This window comes from Oryzias latipes, chromosome 8, assembly GCF_053564925.1.
Source record: "Oryzias latipes strain Hd-rR chromosome 8, Olatipes_Hd-rR_3.1".
In the NCBI taxonomy this organism is placed as follows: Eukaryota; Metazoa; Chordata; class Actinopteri; order Beloniformes; family Adrianichthyidae; genus Oryzias; species Oryzias latipes.
In genome coordinates, this window is record NC_136244.1 from 13,917,498 (window position 1) to 13,942,684 (window position 25,187).

The following is a 25,187-nucleotide window of genomic DNA, read 5'->3' on the forward strand; positions in this document are numbered from 1 at the left end:
ATGCCTAATATCAATGGGTAACCCTAATACTCACAAAAGTCTTCTCTAATTGTCACAAGCCCTGACATCGGAGAATGTGTGAATATTTATCGTTCATTTTTTACCTAAATGTAAGTCTAGTTCTAAATATGAGACCCTCAAAAGAAATATACTTTTACTCTCAATTAATTTAAAAAAAATCACTAACCACTATGGTACTGATATTTTGTTTAGGCAAATGTTTTATGCTGGTTGTAGCAAAACATTGTAATAAAAGGGGGGCGTAAAAATCAAACCCTATATATATTATCTCTATATATGCATATTGTACCATAGCTCAATAAATAACAACATAATTTAAACGAGAATTTTGTAACAGGCGGCTTAGCTCTGAGCTTCAATTTAATTTGCATAAATCTATCCTTTGTGTAATTAAGATTTTTAATTATCTTCTTTTTGTATGTTGTGTTGAACTGAAAAAAAGAAAAGAAATGCAGTTGTGTTAGTGCTGTGTGTGCTGTTAATTGTTTATTTGTCTTTACAAGATCAAAATTAAGCTTGGTTTTGTGTTTGCTGGAGATTTTTCTCCCACAATGCATCACTATTTTATTTATTAGTTAGGTTTAAATACTGCAGCACAGACTGTTAACTGTAACAATGGACAACTATCTGCAAATTGAAGAGGAAAGAATGGAGATGGTCACTGCTTCATAGAGTAGAAGAAAAAAAATGATTGCAGAGAAGCCTAATGTTTACCTGCTACTGGTTTCTTTTAAAGGGTCTTACTAAAAAATGAATTAGTTCTGGTTGCTGGCTGCAGAAGTGAAGAAAATCCTGGCTGGAATAACAAATTTAGGTTACACTTGATTCATGCTTCTCCCACCTGCAGGAGATCCAGTATCTTTTAAAATGCGTTTTTTTTTTTTTGTCATGTTTGCTACATTTAGTCAGAAGGAATTGATGAGGACACATTTTTATTTAAAGGAGCAGCTCAAAACAGATGTTCTTTCATTTTTTTTCACACACAGACACCTCAGAGAATTACTCAGAAATAAAGAATACACTTATAATTGCTGTTGTTACTAATACATTTCTCATTTTTAGGCAAGCCATTTCAGTGATTATATATATATATATATATATATATATATATATATATATATATATATATATATATATATCTCAACACAGTATCAATACATTAGCAACACACAGAGGGGCATTGTTTGTTTTACTTGTTGTTAGATCTTAGCTCAGCTGATGTTAGCTTTCTCCTGATTGGCTGTTGAACTCAAAATGATCTTCATCAGAGCAGATTTGAACCCTGATACCAACAGCAGGAGTGTCCTACATACTCCATTCTTCATGATTCACCCTTTTGCTTCAGGCAGATACTTAACAAACATTGATGATCTTCTCTGGTTTGTTCCATCTGTTTTTTGTTTTTGTTATTTTGGTTCACATTTCTTTTATTTGCTTAATGAAAATATCCTCGTGAGACCGGATCTTTTTGTTTGGAATGAATGTTTTTATTCCTTTTAGTGTTTTTGTCCTCGGGTGTGTTCTTGGAGTCTCAGGAGGTTAAATCTCTCATTTTTATTTATAAATCTTCTATCTTACTGTTGTTGTCGTTTTTTATTCTTTATTTATTTTATCTGGTCTCTCTCACAACAGTGGTTTTGCTGAGCAACTTAAAAAAAAAAAAAATCTTATGCCCTGACTGCTTAGAACACTCCTTTTTCAAACCTCTAGTCCACAAGTTACTCAATGATCCACTGCCTTTGGTTGCCCAAACCTCTTTTGTTTTTCAGAAAGACTTTTTTCTCTAAATAATATCAGGGAAAAAAAAGGTTGAATAAAATGTATAAAAACACATTGCATGGCAAATACTGTGTATCATCCATCAATGGCAGCACCTGCTATTAATGACAGTTTTGTTACTTATTAGGAGAGAAAATAAGGTCAGACAAGCAGGAAAAGTTGGTTCTGCTATTATTTGGAAAACTCGTGTAAAATTTAATTTCTTTAATACATAAAAAAAAAACATCTTAAATTCCTTTACTCACTTTTCTGGTTATTTGACATTTCTAGCTCCCGTGGCTAAAGACCTGCACCCCCTCCACAATCCGTTCCCCAGTTTGAAGCAGTAGTTCAATTTTTCCAATGTGGCACCAAGTCATCCATCCCAGTCCTTCTTTTCCTGCCCAGCTCCTTTCATCCATGATGTGAGCCTCTTTCCGAGGCAGAAGCAGTGTAATTCAGTCTCCTGCTTCCTGCACTCCGGACCCACACCTGCTTAGGTTGGCAGGGTTTATCAGTGCTGAAGACCATGTGAGTCTTTGAAACTGCTTTGGATGATAAGCAACAAGTTGTCAATTAAAACAAAAAATCCAAACTAAAAACATTTATTTTTATTTATCACAAATACATATTAAATTGCTGACATTTTTTTTATTGAAAGAGAATGTTGAGTGTTAAAAAAATATATTTCTCAAATGACCAAAAGAAAAGCACTAAATATTTGCTTGGTTATAATATACTTTGAGATGTGATAAAGGTGCAGTGATTAATGTTCTGATCAATAAAGCCAAAGAACGTTACAGTTTTATACATGTGAAAGGTCAATATATTCTCACCCCGAAGGATGCATGGTACGGCCCCTCCTCCGTGTCAAATTTTGACGCCCAATTCACCATATTTCATTTTTTCTGTCTGCTGCGATTAAATTTCTTCGGTAAAGTTTCACAGATTCTCACTTCCACCATACATTTCATATTGTCAGCATGTCAAAAAATGATGAGTTGGGCTCACCCAAAGTGTCGATATGTGTCACAGTGAAGGGTCCCTGCCCATGCGTCCATATATGACGAGTTGGGGTGAGAACATGTTGGAAAGGTGTATTAATATTCAAACTAAGTGCTTTCTAAATCCTACTCTTTAAGAAGTTGTGAAATATTGTCTGTGGCACTGTCTTGGGATATATACTGTATCATGACGCGTATCGCGATACATATTATATCGCCAACACACACCGAGTGAAATCAGCTCTTTTGGCTTAAAATCGATATTTCAATTTAAATTTTTGTGTGATTTCTCCCAAAAGTTATTTAAGACTTTAAAATTTGTCCTGCATTTGAAAGTAAACTGGGTGCTCTCATTTTTGTTTAGAAATGGGGAGCCATTTTGATCCGGGTCCTACATGCTTACAGCTGTTCGCATCTGAGCCACTGGGACATTGTCCCGTCTTTGTGAAGCAGTTCGCCCAGAAGTGGGTCATCATGACACAGTCATTTGTTCTTCTCACCCAGTGTTGAAACCCAACTAATATTACATAGACCTTGTTGATACACAGATATTTATGGCAAGAGAATAACACAAAAAATACACTTACGGGTAGACCTGAGCCTCGCTAAGACATATTTTCCTCATATTTAGTGAAATTATACATATGAATTCTTTAAACTGGCCTGTATGTTTCCCAAAACAACTAAACAAAATAACGAAGCAGTTCATAACAATAGACACCAAATTCTATTCTGCAAAGTAAAGATGCACAGTTGCAGTTAGTATCATCTCCATTATAGGAGCAGCTCATTCATCAAGTTTACAGGGCAATTTTATGATGCAGTCAAAAAGCAATGCATCATATAAAGCTCCGACTCCCCCTGTCAGTGACAGCTTTTTAAACGCATCACGCTCCATCTCCAGAAATTCTGAAAGTCTCTGGATAATAATGATGTATTGTTTTGATCACTTAACAATAGGCTTTGAGTTTGGTTTGACTTAGGTCACTGTATAAAGCACAGCTTGACATCGAAGTGAGGTTGCCTTTTTTGTGTCGCCTAAGCTGTTTGCTCAGAGGAACGTTGCCCTCAAGGGATTCTAACAGTGTCAACCACAGTAAGAGTTTGAATGGTCCACTGGTTCATTATGGTCCTTCAACAGACAAAAAATTGGGCAAAGCTCCCCCACCTTTGGGATAGTAAGTGCATGCTGTTTCGCTTACTCAGCATCTTCTAGTGCACACTTTGAAAACTGTATACTTCAATCAAGGATTTGTATTCCCGCCAAATAGTCAAAACTATTTTATTTGGACAACCATCAAATTTCATCACACAGTTATTGTCTAATTTCTCAGCAGATGAGGGAAAAGACTCACGGTACTAATACAATTTTTTTTTCTTAATTTTCCATATTATTTGAAACCAGTCTGTGTAACGTCTGGAAGTCATAATGCAGCTTTACAGAGGTGCAGTTTTAATAACCTTTGCAGGCAGAAACAGGATTACGTGTGCCAACGTTCAACACTATGAACACAAATAGCTCACAGCCTTCATTGCAGCAGCGCTAAGATTTAGTATGTCTTCTTTTTCCCCCCAATTTCCATTTACACAACATTTATTTTTCCCACAAGGTAGAATCATAATTAATAATAATTATTTTAAACCATTTGACCAATTAGTTCTAGTAATTATCTATGTTTGGGTGTGTAAAATATCAATATTAGTTTTTTTTATGCTACTGCCTAAAGACTTACTCCAATGAAAATTGTGTTTTTGGTGTTTTTAACATGTTCTTAAAAAATGTCCTGATGGAGGACATTTTTAAAGAAAATTAAGATTGAAAACTGCATTTTTAAGTATTTCTTTATTAAAATAGTGGTCAGTGAGGAGTAGACTTCTACAGTCGGCAAGCTCCCAGCTCTTCTCCATTCTGATGCATCCACTTGCAGACAAATAGATCCGTGTACGTCTTTGTTTTCCACGTCTGAGCTGGCATGTGGCTCAGAACTGTGCGACTGGAGAGCTCCAATACTGCTCGCCATTTTTGTTGCACCTCTAATATATAATAAGAGGGGCTAAACATAGGGGTCATGGGAAATGAGGGGAGGCTTACTTCACGGAAAATTTCTGATGAGTTACTGCCGCTCTGCAGAAACTATGTCCTAGAAAACACAGGTTTTTATTTTATTTTATTATTTTTTTGGCTAAAAACTACATAATCATAATTAAAAGACCACTAGGAAGGCATTTCAATATGGGGTAAAACTGCAACATTTTCATCCAAAGACAAGAAATTCTGAATTTTGTACCGCATAGTTTAAAACGGTCCCAAACATTTGTTTTGAGGTACTTAGAGATTTTTCTGTGTACCAGCTAACATTTTCTTTTTGTAGTAAGGTAACATCTCCGTTCTCTTGCTTAATGAAAACTTTGTTCTCATTGAAACAGCCTCCCACATAAAAAACACGATTTAATAAATTTATTTTCATTTAGACTAGTCCATACTTTAAGAGACAAAAGAACAATGCGTTTCTTAAAGCTCTCATGCTATGTTTTTTGCTGTTGTTTTCCTTCTAGCCTCTTCCTGCGCCTGTCTCACACTGTCGCAGTGAGTGTGTGTGGGAGGGGGAACCAATTTTTTTCATGGCTCATCGCAGGCCTTAGCTCATAGTGCAGCAAAATGGGTGACTGTATATCCGCTTTCGCAATTAAGGGTGCTAATGTGTGAGAGTGTGTATGTCGAGAGTGTGAATCTGTTGTGTGTGTCAGCGCTAAGACATCCATTTAAGGCTTTGAATATCTCTCACTGAGATTCTCTGTCTCACACACATCAATCAATCATTATTGAACAGCAGCAATACAAGACTACCTAACTTGAAAAAACAAAAAACAAAAAAACAAGAATATGATCTGTTTGCAGTTGGATAAACAAATCTCGGTTAATTGGAATGTTTTATAAAACGCACGCAATGTGACAAAGAAGTAAGCTTTGGTCTGGCATTTCTGAGCTGGGCTCTGCTTAGACGTAGTTGCTCAAAATAGCTGCAGGGTCTGGTTATATAGTGGCTTTATCATGGGAAATAAAACACAACAGAGTAAGAGTAAACTTCCTACCTCCACGGGACGCAGCTCTTGCCATAGCTAATCGACTATAAAAGCCTAATTAGAATAAACAAAGCCATGTCTTGGTTCCAGGGCTTGTTTACCAGAAGTAACATAGAAAAAGGCAAATATGATCACTTTACCTGGTAAATACTGACATTTCCGAGCTCCCTTGTTCTTTTGTTACTAAATTTGGAACAGGTAGCAAATGTTATGGTTCCTCAAAAGACCACTGCATGCTGGTTTTAGAAGGAAGCAATTTCCCAATGAATGTAAAAAAGTCAAACTTTAAACCAAAATAATGCAATTGTATTCAGTTACTTTGATTGATTGGGCTAAAATTTTTACAGCATTGGGATTGTTGTTTTTTTATGATTTGCCGGTGGGTGGTCCAATGGGTTAAGCAAAATTCTGTCAAAAGTTTTTGTCACCTCAGTCTTGATTTTCACTCAGCAGAATCGCACATGTAAATTTAGAAATTATCTGTTTTGTGTGTTTGTACATATCTCACTGTCTAATGTCAGACAGTATAAATATATATATATATATATATATATTTTTTGTGGTGCCTATCTGGTTGTTAGAGCAGTTCTTGTCAAATAATGCAACTTACACAATGGGTATGTAATGCACATTCAAAATCTGATTGAACCCGGGTTTTTGCATGTGTTTTTACCATATGGCATTCATACTGGACTGTTGCTACCCGGTGCTAGCATATGTATTCCCAATTGGAAGAGGCTTGGTGCAACATATCGAAATGGTACAAGTATTGTAAATCTTACTCCAGGCTTTTTCTTTTACAGCTCCGTTCCAATGTATGAAAGACTTGGTGTCAGATAATTCCAGCCGGGCACAAACTGCAATAATTTATTGATATTCCATTTATAATTTCAAACCATTGGCACTTCTGTGAATTAAAAAGGACTCTACCCTTACGTCACTACCAAAACCAAGTCCCTAGTTGGTCAAAGTTCAACTGGTTTAACTTTCTACACGCGTTCAGTGGCCGCATGTTTTGTCCATAGAGGTTGAAAACTACCTTAAAACTTGTGTAGCGACATGTGAACGCAGGAATTTTGAACACACAAGCCTGAAACACGTAATATACTTGTGTTTACATAGACTTTTTATTGGAAGTGGTTGCTTGAATGTGCGTTGCTGGGACTTAACTCAGATCCCCAACCCCTGGGTTGTGTACCGGTCCGTGGGAAAAAAACTAAACCTACATTTTTTCCGTTTAATACTAATTTCTGAATCTGAAGGAAGTTTCATTTTAAAAAAGTACTGGGTTTTCCCCACCATTTGACGCATGTCAAGTCGCTCATCTCGTGTCAAAGATCCATCCACTACTTTCTTAATGTGGCTGCGCTGCTCGCTAAATTGAAACCCCCGAAGTTATCAAAGTTAACTAAAAACAAACATATTTGGAAAGTTTGTTTTCGCAGAAAAGAGCCAGTGAGGAAACGCAAGAAGAGTACTTAAGTTCAAAATAAAAGAAAACTGCCTTTTAAAGACAAATCCAGGAGCCTATACTGTAAAAATGAATTTATTGTGACAGTTGTTCCCACACACCATAATAATAGCGCATAGTATGTCGAAACCAGCCCTTTAATGTTCTGAGGAGGCTGCTAATAAAGTTGTTTAAACAGTATATTCATATTTATTTCTATATTTTGAAAATACCAGTTTTAGTAAATGGCGCATACTTATATAGCACTTTCTACCTTCTTTCGAAGGCCCAAAGCGCTTTACAGTCACAGTCCCATTCAAACACTGATGGTGGCTCCGCTGCCAAACACTGGCGCTAAACTCCCGCCAGAGGCAAGGTGGGGTTCAGTGTCTTGCCAAAAACATTTCGACACATGGGCATGCAAGGCGGGAATCCAACCTGCAATCTTACGATCATGGGTCGACCGCCCTACTGCTGCACCACGGCCGCCCGTGGTGATAAGGTTGAATTTGGTGTCAAATTTTGTAGCTTCCACTGACAGCTATGGGTTAAGAGAAAATCTAGTATATAATATTTTATTGGTTCCTGCACACAATCTAGGGTGTAAACTTTACCCACTAAAGTTAGAGAAACTAGAGGCTGAACATTTTTTTTTGATTGACCAGTCCATGAAAATATTGTCCAATGTTACAGTAAACTGGTTTGTGGCCTGAAAAAGAATGTGGACCACTTACCTAACTCATTGCTGTACCATGTTGTGGATGAACAACCTATTTTTAAAAAGAACATGTTAATTTCTGGGTTAGGCAATTAGTCCTGTTACTTTTTTTTCCAAAACAACATTTACTGCTGCTCTCAAACATTCACACAAATATATATATATATTTTTTTTTTACCAAAACAGTAGCGCTAAACTGAGAAAAAGCACAAATAATAACACATCTGCCTCCTAATATTGCATCTACCCAATTCTGGCAAACATTAATGACTTGACCATATGTGTTTGGGCGAAGGAACCAGGAAGAAAGTGTGTGTTTTTAGAGTGAATGAGTGATGCACGCAAGACGGTGCATATGTCCAGTCTTTAGTTGGCTGCGTGCCTTTTGCCGGCTGCCTTGTTTGGCTGCCAGTTTAAAGAATGAGTACCAGCAAGTCCTGTGTGCTGATGAACGTTCAGTGAAGCTGTGGCTGCTAGCCGCTGAAGTGTTACTGGTCTGAGCTGAAGGACCCTGTATTTCTGATAAAATACAACATATTATGCTTACTTTTCTGTGTTTGACTGCATGCTGTATCCTACAGACCATCCATGCATCCCCCAGGGGTACACCCTGGACATGTCGCCAGTCTGTCACAGGGCATCCTGTAGACCAGTGGTGGACAAACTGTGGCCATATGAAACCCGTTAAATGATTTAATCTGGCCAAAGTGGAATAAATTATATTAATAATCATTCTCAGTGTTTTATTTTCCCTGTATTTCTGGTCTGTCCCCATAGATGGTGCTCTACAAATACCCACCTCTGTTTAGGTGCATTCAATGTAGTGTTGGAAGATTTGTTATTTTTCTGATGCTCATGTATGTTTTCTGGGTCATCTTTCCGATCATTCCACCACCACATGAATGCAGCATTTCTCAAAGTTTGCGTTTTTCCCTGAGAAACATCAACCTATTGGTTCAATTGGCTCTAAAACGAGAAAAAAACAGCCACAGTTTTGAAATAAAACCTCTAAAATGTGTTGTTGTAAAACATACATATTTATTTTCTATCAAAATTAAAGCACGTCTATGTCCAGATTTCATGTTTTTTTCTCTCTCCTATGAGGTTGATTACCGAACCACACCACCCATCAAGTTTTAGAACCCTTCACTGAGTGGTACTGTATGGTCCAGTCTGGTATTTTGAGTGTTTCCATTATAAAATTGAACCCTTAAATGGACCAATTGGGCCATCATCAGTTACAGATCCATAGAAAAATTGAGCCAGCTTTGGGTGCAAATACTTACCTGAATTATTGGGACCATTCTAATCTGGACCTTACCACACCTTGCTGTAAGGACCTCTGACCCTGTTTTAAGATCCCTGCTGTGTTTGTGACCTCAGTATTATCCGACAGAAATGTGTTTTTTTCCTGTTGTATGAGTTCAAATGACCAAAAACTTCAAACAAATGCTGGTAGCTTTTTTGGTTTGTAATCTCATTGTCACTCCCCGTTGTGTTTCAGATATCAACGGCGTTGCCATGACGAGCGAGGACGGTCCTGTGCCGCCGGGATGCATTTCCCCGGCAGGGCCAGGGCAGATTGAGGAATACAGCTTGGCTCAGGCTGATGACATCATTGAGGAAGTGGCTCCTGGTGATGATGTCAGTACTGTCAGCGACTTAAGCACCCTCGTTGTGCCGTACCCTGAGCTGGCGCCTGTCGTCTTCTTCTGCCTCAAGCAGACCACCTGTCCTCGCAACTGGTGCATCCGTATGGTCTCCAGCCCATATCCTTTTGGTTCCTGATGGAAATGGCTCATTTAGCCCTTAACAAAGTCATTTCATGTGTCATTCTTTCTTTCAGCTGTTCTCCCAGCTCATCTCCGTGCTTTTAACTACTCACATCATTTTAAACACTCTTTATTTGCAGTTCTTCTCAAACATCAAGAGTTTTTTTTCCCCCACTTCCACTGTTTCTCATTTTATTCCTCATAGATTTGAGTCCTCCATCATGACATCCCTCCTCATCAACTTTGACCTCCCTATCCTGTGGATTTGCAACTGCGTCAGTCAGCTTTTCAAAGTAAGTGTGTTTTTTACCTCTTACCAAATGCAGCATTGCACAGTTTGGAAAGTTTAACATGCTCCTTTGTATGCTTATGCTTGTGGATGAACGTTCAGCTTAGGCTCTAAACAGGTGGTTGTGTTTTCTGCTAGTGGCAGTGGGAGGAAGGGCGATCAAAAAATGCTGAGTTTCTCAACTGTTGACATGTTTAAACTCGTGTTTTTTTTATTCTTGGGAAATTATATTTGGTCATGTCACACAGCCGCTAAGTACGTTTTGGGCATATTTCACATATCAAAATTTGTCATACGTAAATATATGCGAAAAAAGTAAGAGAAGTTGTGGTCTTTTGATTTTCACTGATGTATCTCGAATGGACTAAGGTAAAAGCACAGAAGAAGTATAAATAAATAACACAAAGAACACATAAATCTACTTAAAACCTGAACCATGTGGGATTATTGTGCTGATTATATACAATTCATTAGTGATTCGACAATCACTCAATTTGAACCTGATATGTGCATTGTATACGCAATATACACATGGGTGGTACATGTGTGAAAAGTCTGTTAGAAATACATGGAAAGCCACAAATTTGCATCTGAATCACGCATATATCACGAAAGACCGAAGGTTCATAGTGGCTGTGTGACACGGCGTTAAAGGTGGAAGGAAGTCAAGCTGCTGGGAACTATTTAACTATTTTCAGTTTAATTTGTAAAAAGAAAAAGAAAAATTAAAACATTGTGACATTAGGTGCAACTTTACTCAATTTTTGATCATCATTTTTGGTAAATTGCGTCCTTTAAGCATAAATTAAAGCATCTCTCTTGCATTCTGGTGAAAAGTTTGTGTTGTTGAATCCCTTTTTTTAAAGAAGTCATGAGGTGAAACTGATGAGATCCTCCTCATTTGTGTCTGTATAACAACAAGCAGTCGCAAATTCATTGGGAAAGATACAAGATGTTAGCAGACAAAGAGACAGAAACAGAACAGTGTGACCTTTAAATTTGATATTGTAGCAGGCTTGGGCTACTGTTATCTTGTCTGCATGCAACACCATGCACAGTTTTTTTTGCACACAAGGACACAAAGTACCATAACACGTTTTTTTTCACATCAAGCACCTGGCAGGATGCTCCCACTGCATCCAAGACTCATGTGGGTGTGTCCACTTATGTAATCCATCACAAAACAAAAAAATTGTAAATATGGGTAACCTAAAGCAGCTTTTTTTCAAATTATCAATTTCCTTCCTGTGGTTTTGATATTAAAAACATTTTTACTAAGCCATAAACCAAAGCTAGGAAGAGATTTTGCCCACGGCATTTATTAATAAATGCAGAGTTTTCCCCGTATTCATGGGGTTAAGGACCACAGACACCCGCGAATACACAAAATCTACAAACACAGAGAACCACCTCCACCCGAGAGGTTCCGCAATGCAATTCTAGCGTCGAACACGGCGTGGTGGTCTGGGGCAGAAGAGGCTGGTTTCATCCATTATTCATTCATCCGAATAACTATTCGCAGCGATTATTTTCTATCAGGATATCTGTCGGACGCTTCTGAGTCAGCTGATGCCGATGCTCTTCATCTCTGCTCCCCTTCCTCAGAAATTTGCTCAGCACCTACCTCAGATGCCAAAGTCTCATGTAAGCCTTTTGAGTTATCTGTGATGAACTGGAGTCACCGCTAATATTGAAACATAAATAAGCAGGGGAACACTGTACAAGTTTATGCTTTTTTACTAGAATATACTTTGAGGTTTTGGAGTTCACTATCATCCTGATTAAAGGATCATATTGTAATACAATTATGACTCAAAAGGAATGTTACATTTCTGCCAGCACACTTTTAGAAAACTCCAATTTAAATGTTTAAGTGCACATTTGCACAAGTATTCAATCAATGATTTACCCAAATATGATGTAATTTAAACACAAAAAGATTCAATTCAATTTTATATATATAGCCCCAAATTCACAACAGCAGTCGTCTCAGTGGGCTTTGTAAGTCTTGTAAAGTAAACATACAATCAAAAAGAATCATAAATGCATAGAATTCAATAGGATAATACTAACACTTTAACTAAACAGACTAAACTAAACTGGCATCCCAGTTTAGTTTAGTCCTTAGACCCCCCTTCGTGGGGGGTCTAAGGACAGGGTTTTTGACCTGGTTTTGAACATGGCGACATGCATCATTCCCTTGTATGATTTCTACAAAAAAAGAAAAATAAACCAGCTGATCAATCGTTGCATCTCTCTTTATAAACCTTATGAATCTTCAGTTTTATGCTTATACTATTTCATTCTTTCATTCATCCTCTAAGCCGTTTTTGTCCCTTTCGGGGTCACCCATGCACACTCACATTCATACCTAGGGGCATTTTAAAGCAACCATTTAACCTATAAAGCATGTTTTTGGATGGTAGAAGCAAGCCAGAGTCCCCAGAGAAAACCCACGCATGCACGGGGAGAACATGCAAGCTCCAGACAGAACCATTTCATTTTTTTTTCTAATTTTTTTTATTTACTTTGTCCACAATAGTTAAGTATCAATAAACTCCCCTTTTCTCCAGCTCCCCGTCTTCCTTTACACTTTGATTGGCTTTTGTTGTGTTCACGCATAGCGACCAGCATCTGTGGCCCATGATCCTCTCTGGCCTTGACAGCTTATTATCGCCATGGTGACGGATGACCAAGGCGTAACCGTGCCTTGCTCCTAACTACTGCTGAGGATGGAACTCACACCTGGGACACACAGCCTCCCTTCTCTCACCTTCTTGTTTTGCTTCCTGTCCATTGTTCTGTTTTTGTTAACTATTTTCATTTGACATATCATGGAAAACATTTTTTTAAATTGTATTGATTTGTACACATAGCTTATTCAACAATGGCTTCCAACTCTTCTTTTTTGCTTGGATTCATCTTTTCTGCCTCACTTGTGATGTTTTCTTCTCCAGATTTTCCATTTCGTCTACTAGTGTTCCACTTTTAATGAGCCTGTGCTTCCAGCAGATTCTGAACTGCTGTCCTTTTCCTTTAGGGAATCGTCTTTTAAAAGAGGTGCAAATATTAATGAGACAAACCCCTTTTAAAATAAACACAACTCATTAGAATACTAAAGCTTATGCTACTAAAATAAATCCCAGTGCTAATGTTAATTCTTGTACCGATGCTAATTCTAATGATCCCCACTTCCTCATCACTCTTCCGCACTACTTCTTCTCCACTCTCATCTTTTTTTCTCCCTCAGGTCTTACACAAAGTCTATTAGTTCTCTGCAGTACGAGAGAAATGAGAAAGGAGATGGAGGGCTTCGGCTGACTCTAATGACAGCTGAAGTCTCCATGTATGCTCTATTCTCTCATATGAATGACTCTTCAAGGGTAGATTGACCTGAACCTGTCCTTTTAGCATGACAAAAGTTTTCCCTCTTGCAGTCACTCAGGCAAATGATTAAAACAAATATACATGCAAAACTTACTGCTAAGGGGGTGTTTGCTGAGGGTTCTAACTTCAGGTAAAAAGTAAAATAGATAAAAAGTAAACAGATTTTTTTAAAATCAACTTTTATTTTGAAAATACTAAATATTTGAGCTACCTACCTGCTCTGTAATTTTACTTAATTTCCTGCTGCTTGGAGCCAAGCTGTTTGCACATCTTTAACACTGTTACACAGGAGCTTTCGTTCCAGTGTTTACATTGTTTCCGTAATTCCAGCGGACTTTGAAGTGGAGAAAGCAGCCTTACAAAAGCTACTTTGTGCGGATATGCAATACTCAATCCCTTAGTCACATGCACTTGTACGAGAGTCAAGCCGTGTGGGTTGTCCGAGCACATGGAGGGTTGTAGGGAGGTGCAGCCATATCTTAAAAGAAACACAGCTATGCAGCCACCTAATGAAAACGGAATGTAAAATTGTTATGTGTTTGGTAAGAGTATTGTGAAGTATTTGTGAAAAAGATGTAAATTGCAAGCACTTAAGTATGGGTGATGCAGTCATATGGTGCCTCAACACCCCACTTTGGTTGTAAGTAAGGTACATGTACTGGTTCCTTACTGACAGTAACCAAATGCTACACCCACGAGATGTGCAGGTGACATGTCAGTGCCAGTAGGATGCCCACACAACCAAGGTTCTGATTGTCTAATTTCCTAAATTCTAACTGTTAGGCTGCACACACAGAGCCCAAGGGACGCACAAGAAGTGCACACTGTGCGGGGCTCGGCAGGTTGAATAACGTGTCTGTCCGTAGCAGAAAAAAATGTGCATGAACACTTTCCCTCTACAGGCTCACCGTTGCTTATTCTTGACCCACAGACTACAGAGAGCAGTTGTGACTGAGGTACTGTTCTCTGCTGATTTACGGTTTCGCGTGAAAAGTCGAGGAATTAGGGTATGTCAAAGAGCGTGTTTTATTTTGGTGTCGCTTGCAACACCTCCAGTGTACAAGTAGTAAGACCAATGGCACCAGCACAAGTACACATAATCTACAGGGACCACCTTCCCTACGATGCTACCACAGATGTACAAATGTATACATATAACCTCAACCTTTGTGATGTTTCAACATCAGCGCATTATTAGAGTATTTGGTATCCAAACACGATTCAGTGTTAAATGATTATCTTAAAGTAATGTCAAAGTAACTACACAAGGTCGCCCACTTCACTTGTTCTTAGAGACGTTTGCTTTAGCCTTTTACAGAATTAATGTTTGGTCTGTAACCAGAGAGCTTTGTGTAAAACTTATTTCCTTTTATTCCTTTTCCTTATTTCCTTCAGACATTTTACCAATCATTACTATTGCAATTCTATCTTCAGAGTGTTGTGTTTTAGCTGAATGCCTTTACTTTTCTTAAAGCTTTTCAACTTTAGTAAACCACCCAAGCTATGCTATTGCCGGTATAGTGACATACTGTCAATAACATGCTGGAGAATTTGAGGCCATTTTACTTAAATGGGCTCATCTCTGAAATTTTGTAGGTTTGCTTAAACCAGGGGTCGGCAACCTCTCAAAGAGCCTCTCGGATCAGATTCCCACTGAGATGAAAGCCCAGGGAGCCGCAACACTGGGTGTGCTGGAAAAAATGTTTTTGCCGATGTGTTGCGATAGTTCATTTGGCCATACTGGTATTGATTCAAAATGCTGTCAGGATATTTATTTGATTATTTATCTTAATTATTTTTATACTTTGTGAGCGTGATGTTTCCTTTGATCTTTTTTCCATTTTCCACAACCTTGAATAGACTTTTGCGTCTGTCAAACACCCAGAGTTAAGATGAATGAGATGATGGAAACAAATTCACCTTGATGAAGACTCCTTTCTATTTGTTTATTTTCTTTAAATCCAGTAAACCTGATAAATTATATTAATTTTATGGATTACAACTACTTTTTATTGGATAACAGCTGTTAGTTTGTTGCGGGTCTGGAATCATAAACAGTTAGTCTAAGCCCCGCTCCTCTACCTGTTCGTTGTTTTCCCCCGCGTGCAACCCCCCCTCCAGCGTGTTCTACACAGACAGCGCAACATACGGTTATCGTAGCAGCAAGGGGATAGGATAGTAGGGCCGCCCTAACGCAAATTAATTTTTTTTTTACACGGAAATGGGTGGTTTTAGCCTAGGGGGAAAAGAAGGCTTTTTATTTTGGGGCGCTCATGTGTCCCTTACGAGATCGCCACTGACTGTCTTTCCAGAAAAACTTTCCATCCCTAAACAGACTCTGGTCACCGTTCACAGCTGCAGACACGCCGCCCCTGCACATTCACGCTGCCCTATTCCTCCTGCCTGCTGGCACTACCTGACGGTTTTAAAGGCAGCACTACAATCTTACAACATGATAGTTATTTTACAAAAACACAGAGAGCCGCAGCACAGGTATGAAAGAGCCACCTGCGGCTCTGGAGCCGCCTGTTGCCGACCCCTGGCTTAAACCATAATTGGTGTTTATTCAAATCTGTTTCCCACAAAAAAATTCATCCTTTTGAAAAAAATTAACTAAATGTACATGTATAACCTTATGTATAACAGCATGATCTGTTACTGACACACTTTCCATAATTTATTTTATCATAATTGATGCCCATAAAGTCATGTGAGTTTGCCAAGTTCATAGTTAGTCATTTTAGTGAGATAGCTATCACTGTTGGATATATTTACATTATTCTAAACATCCATCCTATTTTTTAACTCACTTAATCCCCTTTGGGTTCATGGGGTTATTGTTGGGCAAAGCTACACACTGGACAGTTTGCCAGTTTGTTGCAGGGCTAAACATTTTTGCCTAATGACAAATACATTGTTTAAATTGAAGTTTTGAATTTCCATTTTATCTAAGACTTCTCCCTTCCAGAGTCTCTCAGAAAAACCTCTAAAAGGTTTTTAAGCTGCAGTTTAACCCTTTATATTGTATCAGGTCAAAATTTACCCATGTTCGTACTTTTGATTCAAACACAATTTAAGGCTTTAATTTGAAAATATGAATACATAAAGTATGCAAATGATATTGCTTTTCTTTTCTCATTTCTTCTTATTCCTTTCAGCTTCAATACACACTGACATTTTATTCGCCTTGATAATGATCAATTGTGAATTGAACTGATTATCTAAGAACCTCAGTGGAGACTTTAGAGGAATGCTCCTTTTGGGCAATCTTTGGGGGACCTTTCGTTAATGACACAGTATAAATGGACTACAGGCTGTTTTAGCATCTCTGTGAATTTTAAGCATTTTGTTTGACCCTTTAGTGTTTTTGGAAGCGATTACTTTTAAGATTTAATTACAGGGTGAGAGCTGATTTTTCATATGGCAAATCCATAGGTCTGCAAGTGTGTTTTCCCACTGGTCTGCATTTCCCTCCATGGTCACTGTGGTCACATGGTCACAATTGTATTTTTACATTTTTTAAGGCAACATAGTTAATATAACAGTACTTAAGAGGTCATATATGCCTATATCTCTGCATTATTTTCTCCCAAACCCTGTCAGCATTTCCTTTCAGGTTTTTGTAGTCTGCCACAACAAACCTGAATATCCAACTCTCCACCACAACGCATGAACTGATTATCTCTTAACCATGTTATACACTGGGAAATCATTTTTGCCAAAAACCAGTCCAGAACTCTCACAATTATTCGATTTTTATAGAGCAACTGTGTGGGAAAGCCCATTGTAACTAATTTGCTTGAATATTCTAGAGAGAAAAAGCTTTGAAATGTGCATCTCATGGGCTTTGATAGACTGTGAGCCTGCCAAAGACAGACCGAGTTTGCTATGAAAAAGCAGTCATTTGAAAGCTTGAGTCATTTTTTTTTCAATTACATCAAACTTCATTTAAATAAATGTCTTGTCTTGTTTTAAGTTGCCTTAAAACCAAGAAACTGGCTAATTTAAAGCCACTTCGAAATGTGAATGATGGAATGGTGGAGTCTTCTATTTCCCACTTGTTATTTTAAGATTGTCTCGCAAAATAAAATAAAAGCATGATGTTTTTGTTATTCAAAGCCAATATTGTCATGTTCCATCATGCATGTTTACAGGAGTCATGCTAACTACAAGATTTATCCCCAACTTTACTGAGTTGGAAGACTCCAATGACCAATTTATTTTAAAAAAGGCGACTAAAAACATTACTGAGCAGATTAATGCAAAGTTAACTTCCAGTGAAAGTCTATGTAAACACACGTTTTAGGCTTCCGTGTTCAAAATTTTTGCACAGGTACGCAAGTTTCTACTACCATTTTCGGGCTCTACAAACAAAACGTGTGGCTGTTGAACATGTGTTGATAGTAAAACCAGATCAAATTCTGACCAATGAGGGACTTGGATTTTGGAGTGAACCCTTTAATTCACAGAATTGCCAAAAATTGAAAAATCGATCATGAAGGTGAACAAGATAGTTGTGGTTTGTTCCCAGCTGGAATTATATGAAACCAAGTCTTTCATATATCGAAGTAGAGCGGTGACAGAAAAAGCCTGGAGCAAGATTTGGACCGCTTTGATATTTCACACTAAGTCTCTTCCAACTTTAGGCGCTAGACATGTGGCGGTAAACTGTGGAAAAAGAAGAAGAAGCCCCTCCCTGCTTGTCCAGTGTGAACACCATGGGCTAAATGCGTGTTTAATGTGTTCTTGAACGTGCTTTTAGCGTACTCTTGAACTTGTTTAGTGCGTTCTTGAACACGCATCACATGCCTGATGTGTACGTAAGCTTTACATGAATCACCTAATGCTTTCTTGCCTGAATGGATCAGCATTTTTTTGCTAGCATACTTATTACTAGTTCTGTGTTAGTCTAAATGTAATGAATGTTATTGTATTTTATCACAATACTGTTAAAATGGCAAATGTAGCCACAAGGGGCCCAAGTCTTGGTTTCCCTGCGCTGGTCCCCAGCCCAGATAAAATATTCAATTTAATTAAATTTTATTTATATAGCCCAGTATCACAACAATAGTCATCTCAACGGGCTTCATACCAACTAATACAATAACATCAAATATAGGGTTGTGTCAGGAAGGGCATCCAACATAAAAATCTCAACTAAAACCAGCTGTGTAACTCAGTGCTGGCTGATGCGTCGTGTGCCAAGTTGAAGAACCTGTAAAAATGCAAATAACCTTAATCCTAAATCATGAAATCTTTATTTAAAATGTCACTACAGTCAGTGATGTCCTATGAGGTTCCATTTGTGCCAAAAATATGAAAATATCTTTTAGCGTCCACTGTCTATGTTTTGGGTCCATTGTCTATGTCTACTGAACATCTTTTTGCGTCAACTGTCTATGCTTTAGGTCCATTGTCTATGTCTATTAAACGAGTTGATTGAACATTGGTACATGTGTATGTACTACTAAGAAATATCTTCTCCGTGCCCATGCTTCTTTGATTATTACTTTGTATTTGCTTTGTGATGTATATGCTTGCTTTGTCATTTGCTACGTCGTTTCCCCTTGTCGTCAGGAAAATCCTTAGCAACCATTGCTAGTGTCGTTAGCTACGTCGTTTCCCCATGTCATGTCCTTACATCTTGTCGTATTTCAAATTTTGCCAGTCGTCAGAAAGGTCCTTTGTACGGCCGTTAAATTTTTTCCTGTACTACCACGGAACGAAACACATAAAAAAAAGAAAAACATTAAAACCTTTATTGATATTCCTGCAAATGCCAGAAGGGGGGGGGGGGGGGGGGGGGCAGGCATACAACGGTTTCACATTCCCGAAGTGACTTGCCAATAGTTTTAAGTTATTTAGTGTATGGCCTCAATTAAATTTGGCAATGAAACTGTTATTGAAGTCTTTTGAAAATTAACTGATCTTTATTAAACATGTTACAAATCTGATGGATAAACGAGGAGCAGACGCGCCTAAAAGAGCATTATACTGGTCCCAAAAGCGCCACCTCATGGTCAAATAAATACATAACAGATTAAAAAGAAAAGATCAAAATCCAGTCAAAGATTTTGGCCTGTCTGCTCCTCGTCTATCCACCTAATTTGAGACCACATTTTTGATAAAGATCAGTTATTTTTTAAAAGACTTAAATAATAGTTTCATTTCTAGATTTAATTGAATCCATACTCTGAATAACTTGAAACAATTGGCAAGAGTCGCTTTGGGAACGTGAAAGCGTTGTGCGCATGCACCCCCCCCCCCCTCTTTTTGGCAATGCGCGTTTGCAGGAATATCAATAAAATTTATTTTAAAAAAAGTGTTTGTCATAGTTAACGCTAGCGCCGGCTTTAATAAACTTTTTTTTTTCGTTCCGTGGTAGTACAGCAAACAATTTACCTGCCGTACAAAGGACTTTTCTGACGACTTTGGTAAAATTTGAAAAACGACAAGATCTAACGACACGACATGGGGAAACGTCGTAGCTAACGACACTAGCAACGGTTGCTAAGGATTTTCCTGACAATGTAGTGAGACGACAGGGGGTGAGACGACAATAACAAAGACAGATGCAAAGTTTTAAACATAACGCATGAACCAATGTTCAATGAACTCGTTCAGTAGACAGAGACAATGGACCAAAGACATAGACAGTGGACACAAAAACATATTTAAGGCACAAATGGAACCTCATAATGTCCTGCTTTCATTTCCCATTCTTCTTATTTTGTGTTAAGGACACTTAATGTTGAGTGTCAAATGAAAGTACACGCTGTGATGCATCTGATGTGTGAGGATCTGAAGACACTTGAATGTGTGGCGTTACACTCATTTACAACAAGCCAGTCAAGAGCTCCCTCACCACCAACTCACTACCAACTGGGGGGTGATGTTTATGAGGTCTTCGTAAAGGTGTTTATGGTTTTCTCACATGCGATGACCAAAATGGACAAGTGGCGTCCTATTTGTCTACAACCTTTGTAATCGTACTCTCCAGTTATGTCCATTGATGTGACTCCTAATCCAGTTGACAATGTGACAAGGTTCCGACTTTTGAAGAAATGTGGAGAACTCCGAACGACATTGTTGGAAAACATCCAAGCTCCACGAATGCACTTTTATTGCAGCCTCAAACCAAGCTTTTGCTTGTAAACATTGCTATTCATCTAAATTTCCACTGAAATTTACCACAAAATCATATTACAAGAAAATACATAAACATTTGACATGAAAGGATTGCAGTGGAACCATTAGTAGATCAGTAATGAGGATGATGCTATTTGTCCAACAGGGTGTGGTTAGTGGTTTCACAAGTCGACAGAAATACTTTGTGGTAAGAATGCACAGAATTGGTTTGTTGTTGGCTGATAAAAAAACAATCTGAACATTTCTGTCTTCCCAGAAATAGAATCAGCAGTTTGATAGAATGGTTGATAGTTAAAAACTATGGTTAAAGGAGGTTTCTATTGGTTGCCCTCGATTACCCCCCTCACACACACGTACATTAATTTTCTATTTTAACCAAAGTGAATATTGAAATTTAAATGGATGTCATTTTAGTTCATTTGGAACTGAATTGGCTTGCACTGTGGTGTAGTGGTTAGCACTGTCACCTCACACTAAAAGTCTCTGGTTCAAATCCTGGCTGGACCCTTTTTGTGTGAGGAGTTTGCGTATTCTCCCAGTGGGTATGTGGGTTTTCTTCCCTACAGTCCAAAAACATCCTTCATGCAATTTATAGTCATTCACTGGTGACTATAAATTGACCCGATCATGTGTTAGTGTGATTGATGGCCCCTGGAAAAGACTGGTGACCTGTTAAGGGTGTACCCAGCCTTCACCCAACAGTGGCCGGGACAGGCTCCAGTGACCCCCGTGACCTCAAAAGGGTCACAGCCAGTTTACATATAAACTGGATTGGTGTTGGTGGTAAATCTTGAAATAATTTAAATGAATTAGGATAAATGACTTAGGTAACATCTAACTTGTATCAAAGGTAACATCCAACACTGTATCAAACAGTGATGTACAGTCAGGGATGGCAAAGCCTCACCTATGCATTTTTATTAAAAATAAAAATACAGTTTTTGTGTTGGTTTTCAACGTTTCTTTGGTGAAAAAAATAAAATTAAATTAAAAAAAAATACATGAGAAAGCGGCAGGTGAGACACCGGAAGCCTGTCCCTTCCCTGCTCCCAGAATGCGCCGCACACACCGATTGAACTGCAGCTGATGTATGTACTTTACTAAACCATCTTTCTTTTGTCATAAAAGATGCTTTATTTTTAATTACTTAATTTTTCTATCTATCGCCAACTGTGTGATTTCATGGGGGCCAGTTTGTGAACCATTTAGTCTTTTTTGTCCACAAAAAATTTGCATTAGAAATACACTGGCAGAGGCACGCAGTACACCTGCCTCAGGGCAGAGGGCGCTGGTGATCCCAGAGAATGTGACAACGCAGCTAAAGAATAATAGAATTAGTAGTAGCAAGTCAAGTGCAGCTGTTCAGTTTGTCTTTAATATGGTTTAGCATCATTTTCTTAACGGAGAATTATATGTTTAAACTCAGGAATTTGTTTAGAAACGTCACTGGCAGTGATCTCCATTGAGACAGAGAGACTTTTAAAACTGAAGACAGATAAGGAACACTTAACAAACAGGTTTTCCATGTGTTTCTTCAGAAGGAGCGGTGCATTGACTTTAATTATAAGTAAAAGTAAGTCAATAATATTCATTATTGGGCTTTTTTTTTCTATGCTATAGTTTGTAAACAGAAGCGAAATGTTAAAATTAAAATTTAAACAACACACTTTAACTGGTACCAATCAAATGGTGAATAAGCTGCTATGTAGGGTTCATGTGTGTGTAAATCTGACTGATGACATCAGTGCCTCACCAGCAGTGAACCTCATTGCACACCACTGATAGATCCCCCATGCACAGACACTCTTCTCTCATGTATCAAAAATCTAAAGTGTCTGTCTTAGTCTGTGTTAACCGACATTTGCAGGACTTCTGCTCAGCAAAGGAAGGACGTGGAGGAACATCTGCCACTTCATATGCCATTTTGAACGTCATCTTCCATTTTGGCAAGAACACAACAACTAAGAATGCATTATTAGTGCAATAACTGGAGTCCCTTTCCATCTTTTGTTCTTAATTATGTCAAAAACCTCCCCTAAAATTAAATGACACATCACAAAATCTACGATCTACTGCACATATTAGGAATCAGACTCTTTTCAGTGCACAAGCATGTATCTGCATAATGAATACAAGATGTTGACTCAACTGAAGCATGGCAAGATGAAAACATTTGTCTAAATTCATTCAACTTGTGAATGAGAACCAAAACGGAACCACAGATTAATTAAAGCTGAAGGGAAATGTGTATGAAATATAAAAATAAACTTTATTTATTCAAAACATTAACAATTTCAAGAAGTTTTACAATGGTCTTACTCTTTGAAAAAGCTAAACTAAACTGCCAAAGGACAGGATTCCAAATAAATCAACCAGATTCTTCTAAAAATCATATTGTGATGTTTTGCCTGTGGGTAATGCATCATAAATGGTAAATATGAAATATTACATTATTTAACATACCTGTCCATAAATAAAACAAAATGGTGTTGAAAATCAGCTTGTCTTGCTTGTTCTAGAATGATGATAGTTTTTTTTGGGACAAACCAGTCATATTTTTGATGAAAATGAACAGAAAACAAAAATACACTTTAGTTGGGATGTTAATTAGTTTGAATTGATGTGAATTATTTACACAAAATACAGTTTACATTATATGTATTTTTAGTTAACCCCATAACACTTAGCACTCTTCGACATACTATAACTCTTCGACCGTTGGATTTGCATATCCGCCACCTTTCTCCGTGACAGAATCAGCTGATTTATGCTGACTGTGTTGCATATCAGCGCAATTTTTAAATCAAATAAAATGCAGTTTGACGCAATTGAATTCTGCTTCTTTAGTTCAATTCATATTGATCATAATAGTATCATAAAATCTACAAAACAAAGAAACAGAATATCTGTATGCGCTGTAAGACTTGACTAAAAAAGTTTTGGTCACTATGCCTTAGCAGAGGTGGGCACTGAGGGCCGCAGTCCTGCATGTTTTCCAGCATACCCTGCTCTGGCATGTTCTGATTGGCTGGACACACCTGAACCAGGTAATCAGCCATGAGTAGGGCAAGAGTATCTGGAAATCATGCAGACACACCGGCCCTCGAGGCCTGGAATTGCCCACCCCTGCCTTAATGCAAGGTCCTCAAACATCAACAAACGAATGTTTAAAGATCAGAAAACAAATGCGTGGACGTTTACGCTCTACAGCGTACTAAAAATTTGTTGTAAAATTGACAACTTGTTAAATTGTATTGTAAGCTGTTAAATACTCGATTCTGACTGGCTGTTGGGTTTGCATTAAAAAGTGATAAACCCCAGCGATAATGCACACCTATAAAGAAGTTCCGGGTCCCATAGCTTAAATGTTCTGGATCACTGCGCTAGTTTCTTTGTTTCTTTCTTTGTTTCTTTCTTTCTCATCTTGACAAAAACAAGCAGTAAGAGGTGAACTTTCTCTCTGAACTGATGCTTCATTTAACCCATCATGACGCTCAGCATATATATCTCCTATTTTCTCAACCGCTGCAGTCGGGGTTGGTGCAGGTTCAGCCTTTACCATGACAATGTTCCACACCACGCATCAAATAGTTTGCTTTTTGTGAAAAAGTGATTTAAACCAAAAAAATAACAAGAGTCAATTACCAAAAATTGATTGATAATTCATTTATTTTGTAAATGATCATCAAATAAGCAGGATAATGAACACTTCGTCGGGTGTTGTCCCTTACTCATCCGACAGCATTGATTCTGTTTATATTTTTTTTTATTCTTTGGTTCTTTTTTAAAATATAAGGCCATACTGAACCACGTGATTTGCACAAAAGGATCGTAAGGGTTCTGGGTAGAGCTTAAACTCCTCTGCAGCCTCGGATTTCAGAAACTACATCAGTGATTTAGAAGTGATTTTGTTTTTTTCAAATAAACTACCTTAACTTTAATTAAAATGTTAATATCTTCTATGACAAGAAGGACAAAAAATGTAATGAATCAAATAAACAACAAAGCATGAAGATAGTGAGTCACCAAGGGATGTTTTTGAATAATCTGTTTCATGATTGGTTGTTATTATGCTGGTGAACTTACTAGTCTCAAGGCTTTGAGGTCCACCTTTCAGTAATGAATACTTATTAGCACATTAGCAAAGCAGGAACATTTATTATAATATCAAGGAGACCAGCAGGTTTCACATCCTTTTAGTTCCCATAAGTGTAGGGTTCAATCCTTTTTGTCCCTTTTTTATGGTGATTAAGCTTTATGGTAATAATGTATGGGTCATACTAATGCAAATGTATAGAAGTATCCATATACTAGCCAGCTTGTATAAAAAAAACTCAATAAATATCGCAGTTTTTGTATTTTTAAAGAAAATCACATCAAGTAAAACTATATTTTCAGAGCACTTTTCCGATGAAAGTAGCCCAAAGTGCTGCACATATAAACAATTTCCAAATGTAAAACCGAAAAGAAAGACAAAAAAGAAAAATTATAAAACATATGCATAACACCCCCTCCCACACACACACATCATAATAAGGCATATGATGAGACACTG

The 25,187-nt window shown here is 37.8% G+C and overlaps 1 protein-coding gene across 4 annotated transcripts in view; it reads left to right on the forward strand.

Moving 5' to 3' along the window:
• cacna1ia (calcium voltage-gated channel subunit alpha1 Ia) overlaps window positions 1-25,187 on the forward strand; it is a 213,327-nt gene that overhangs the window by 40,936 nt on the left and 147,204 nt on the right. For all 4 annotated transcript variants that reach the window (XM_023957619.2, XM_078951512.1, XM_078951513.1 and 1 more), the window contains exon 2: window positions 9,540-9,803. In XM_023957619.2, coding sequence (XP_023813387.2) covers window positions 9,557-9,803 — 247 coding nt within the window. In that variant the 5' untranslated portion in view covers window positions 9,540-9,556. The remainder of the gene's footprint in view (window positions 1-9,539; window positions 9,804-25,187) is intronic.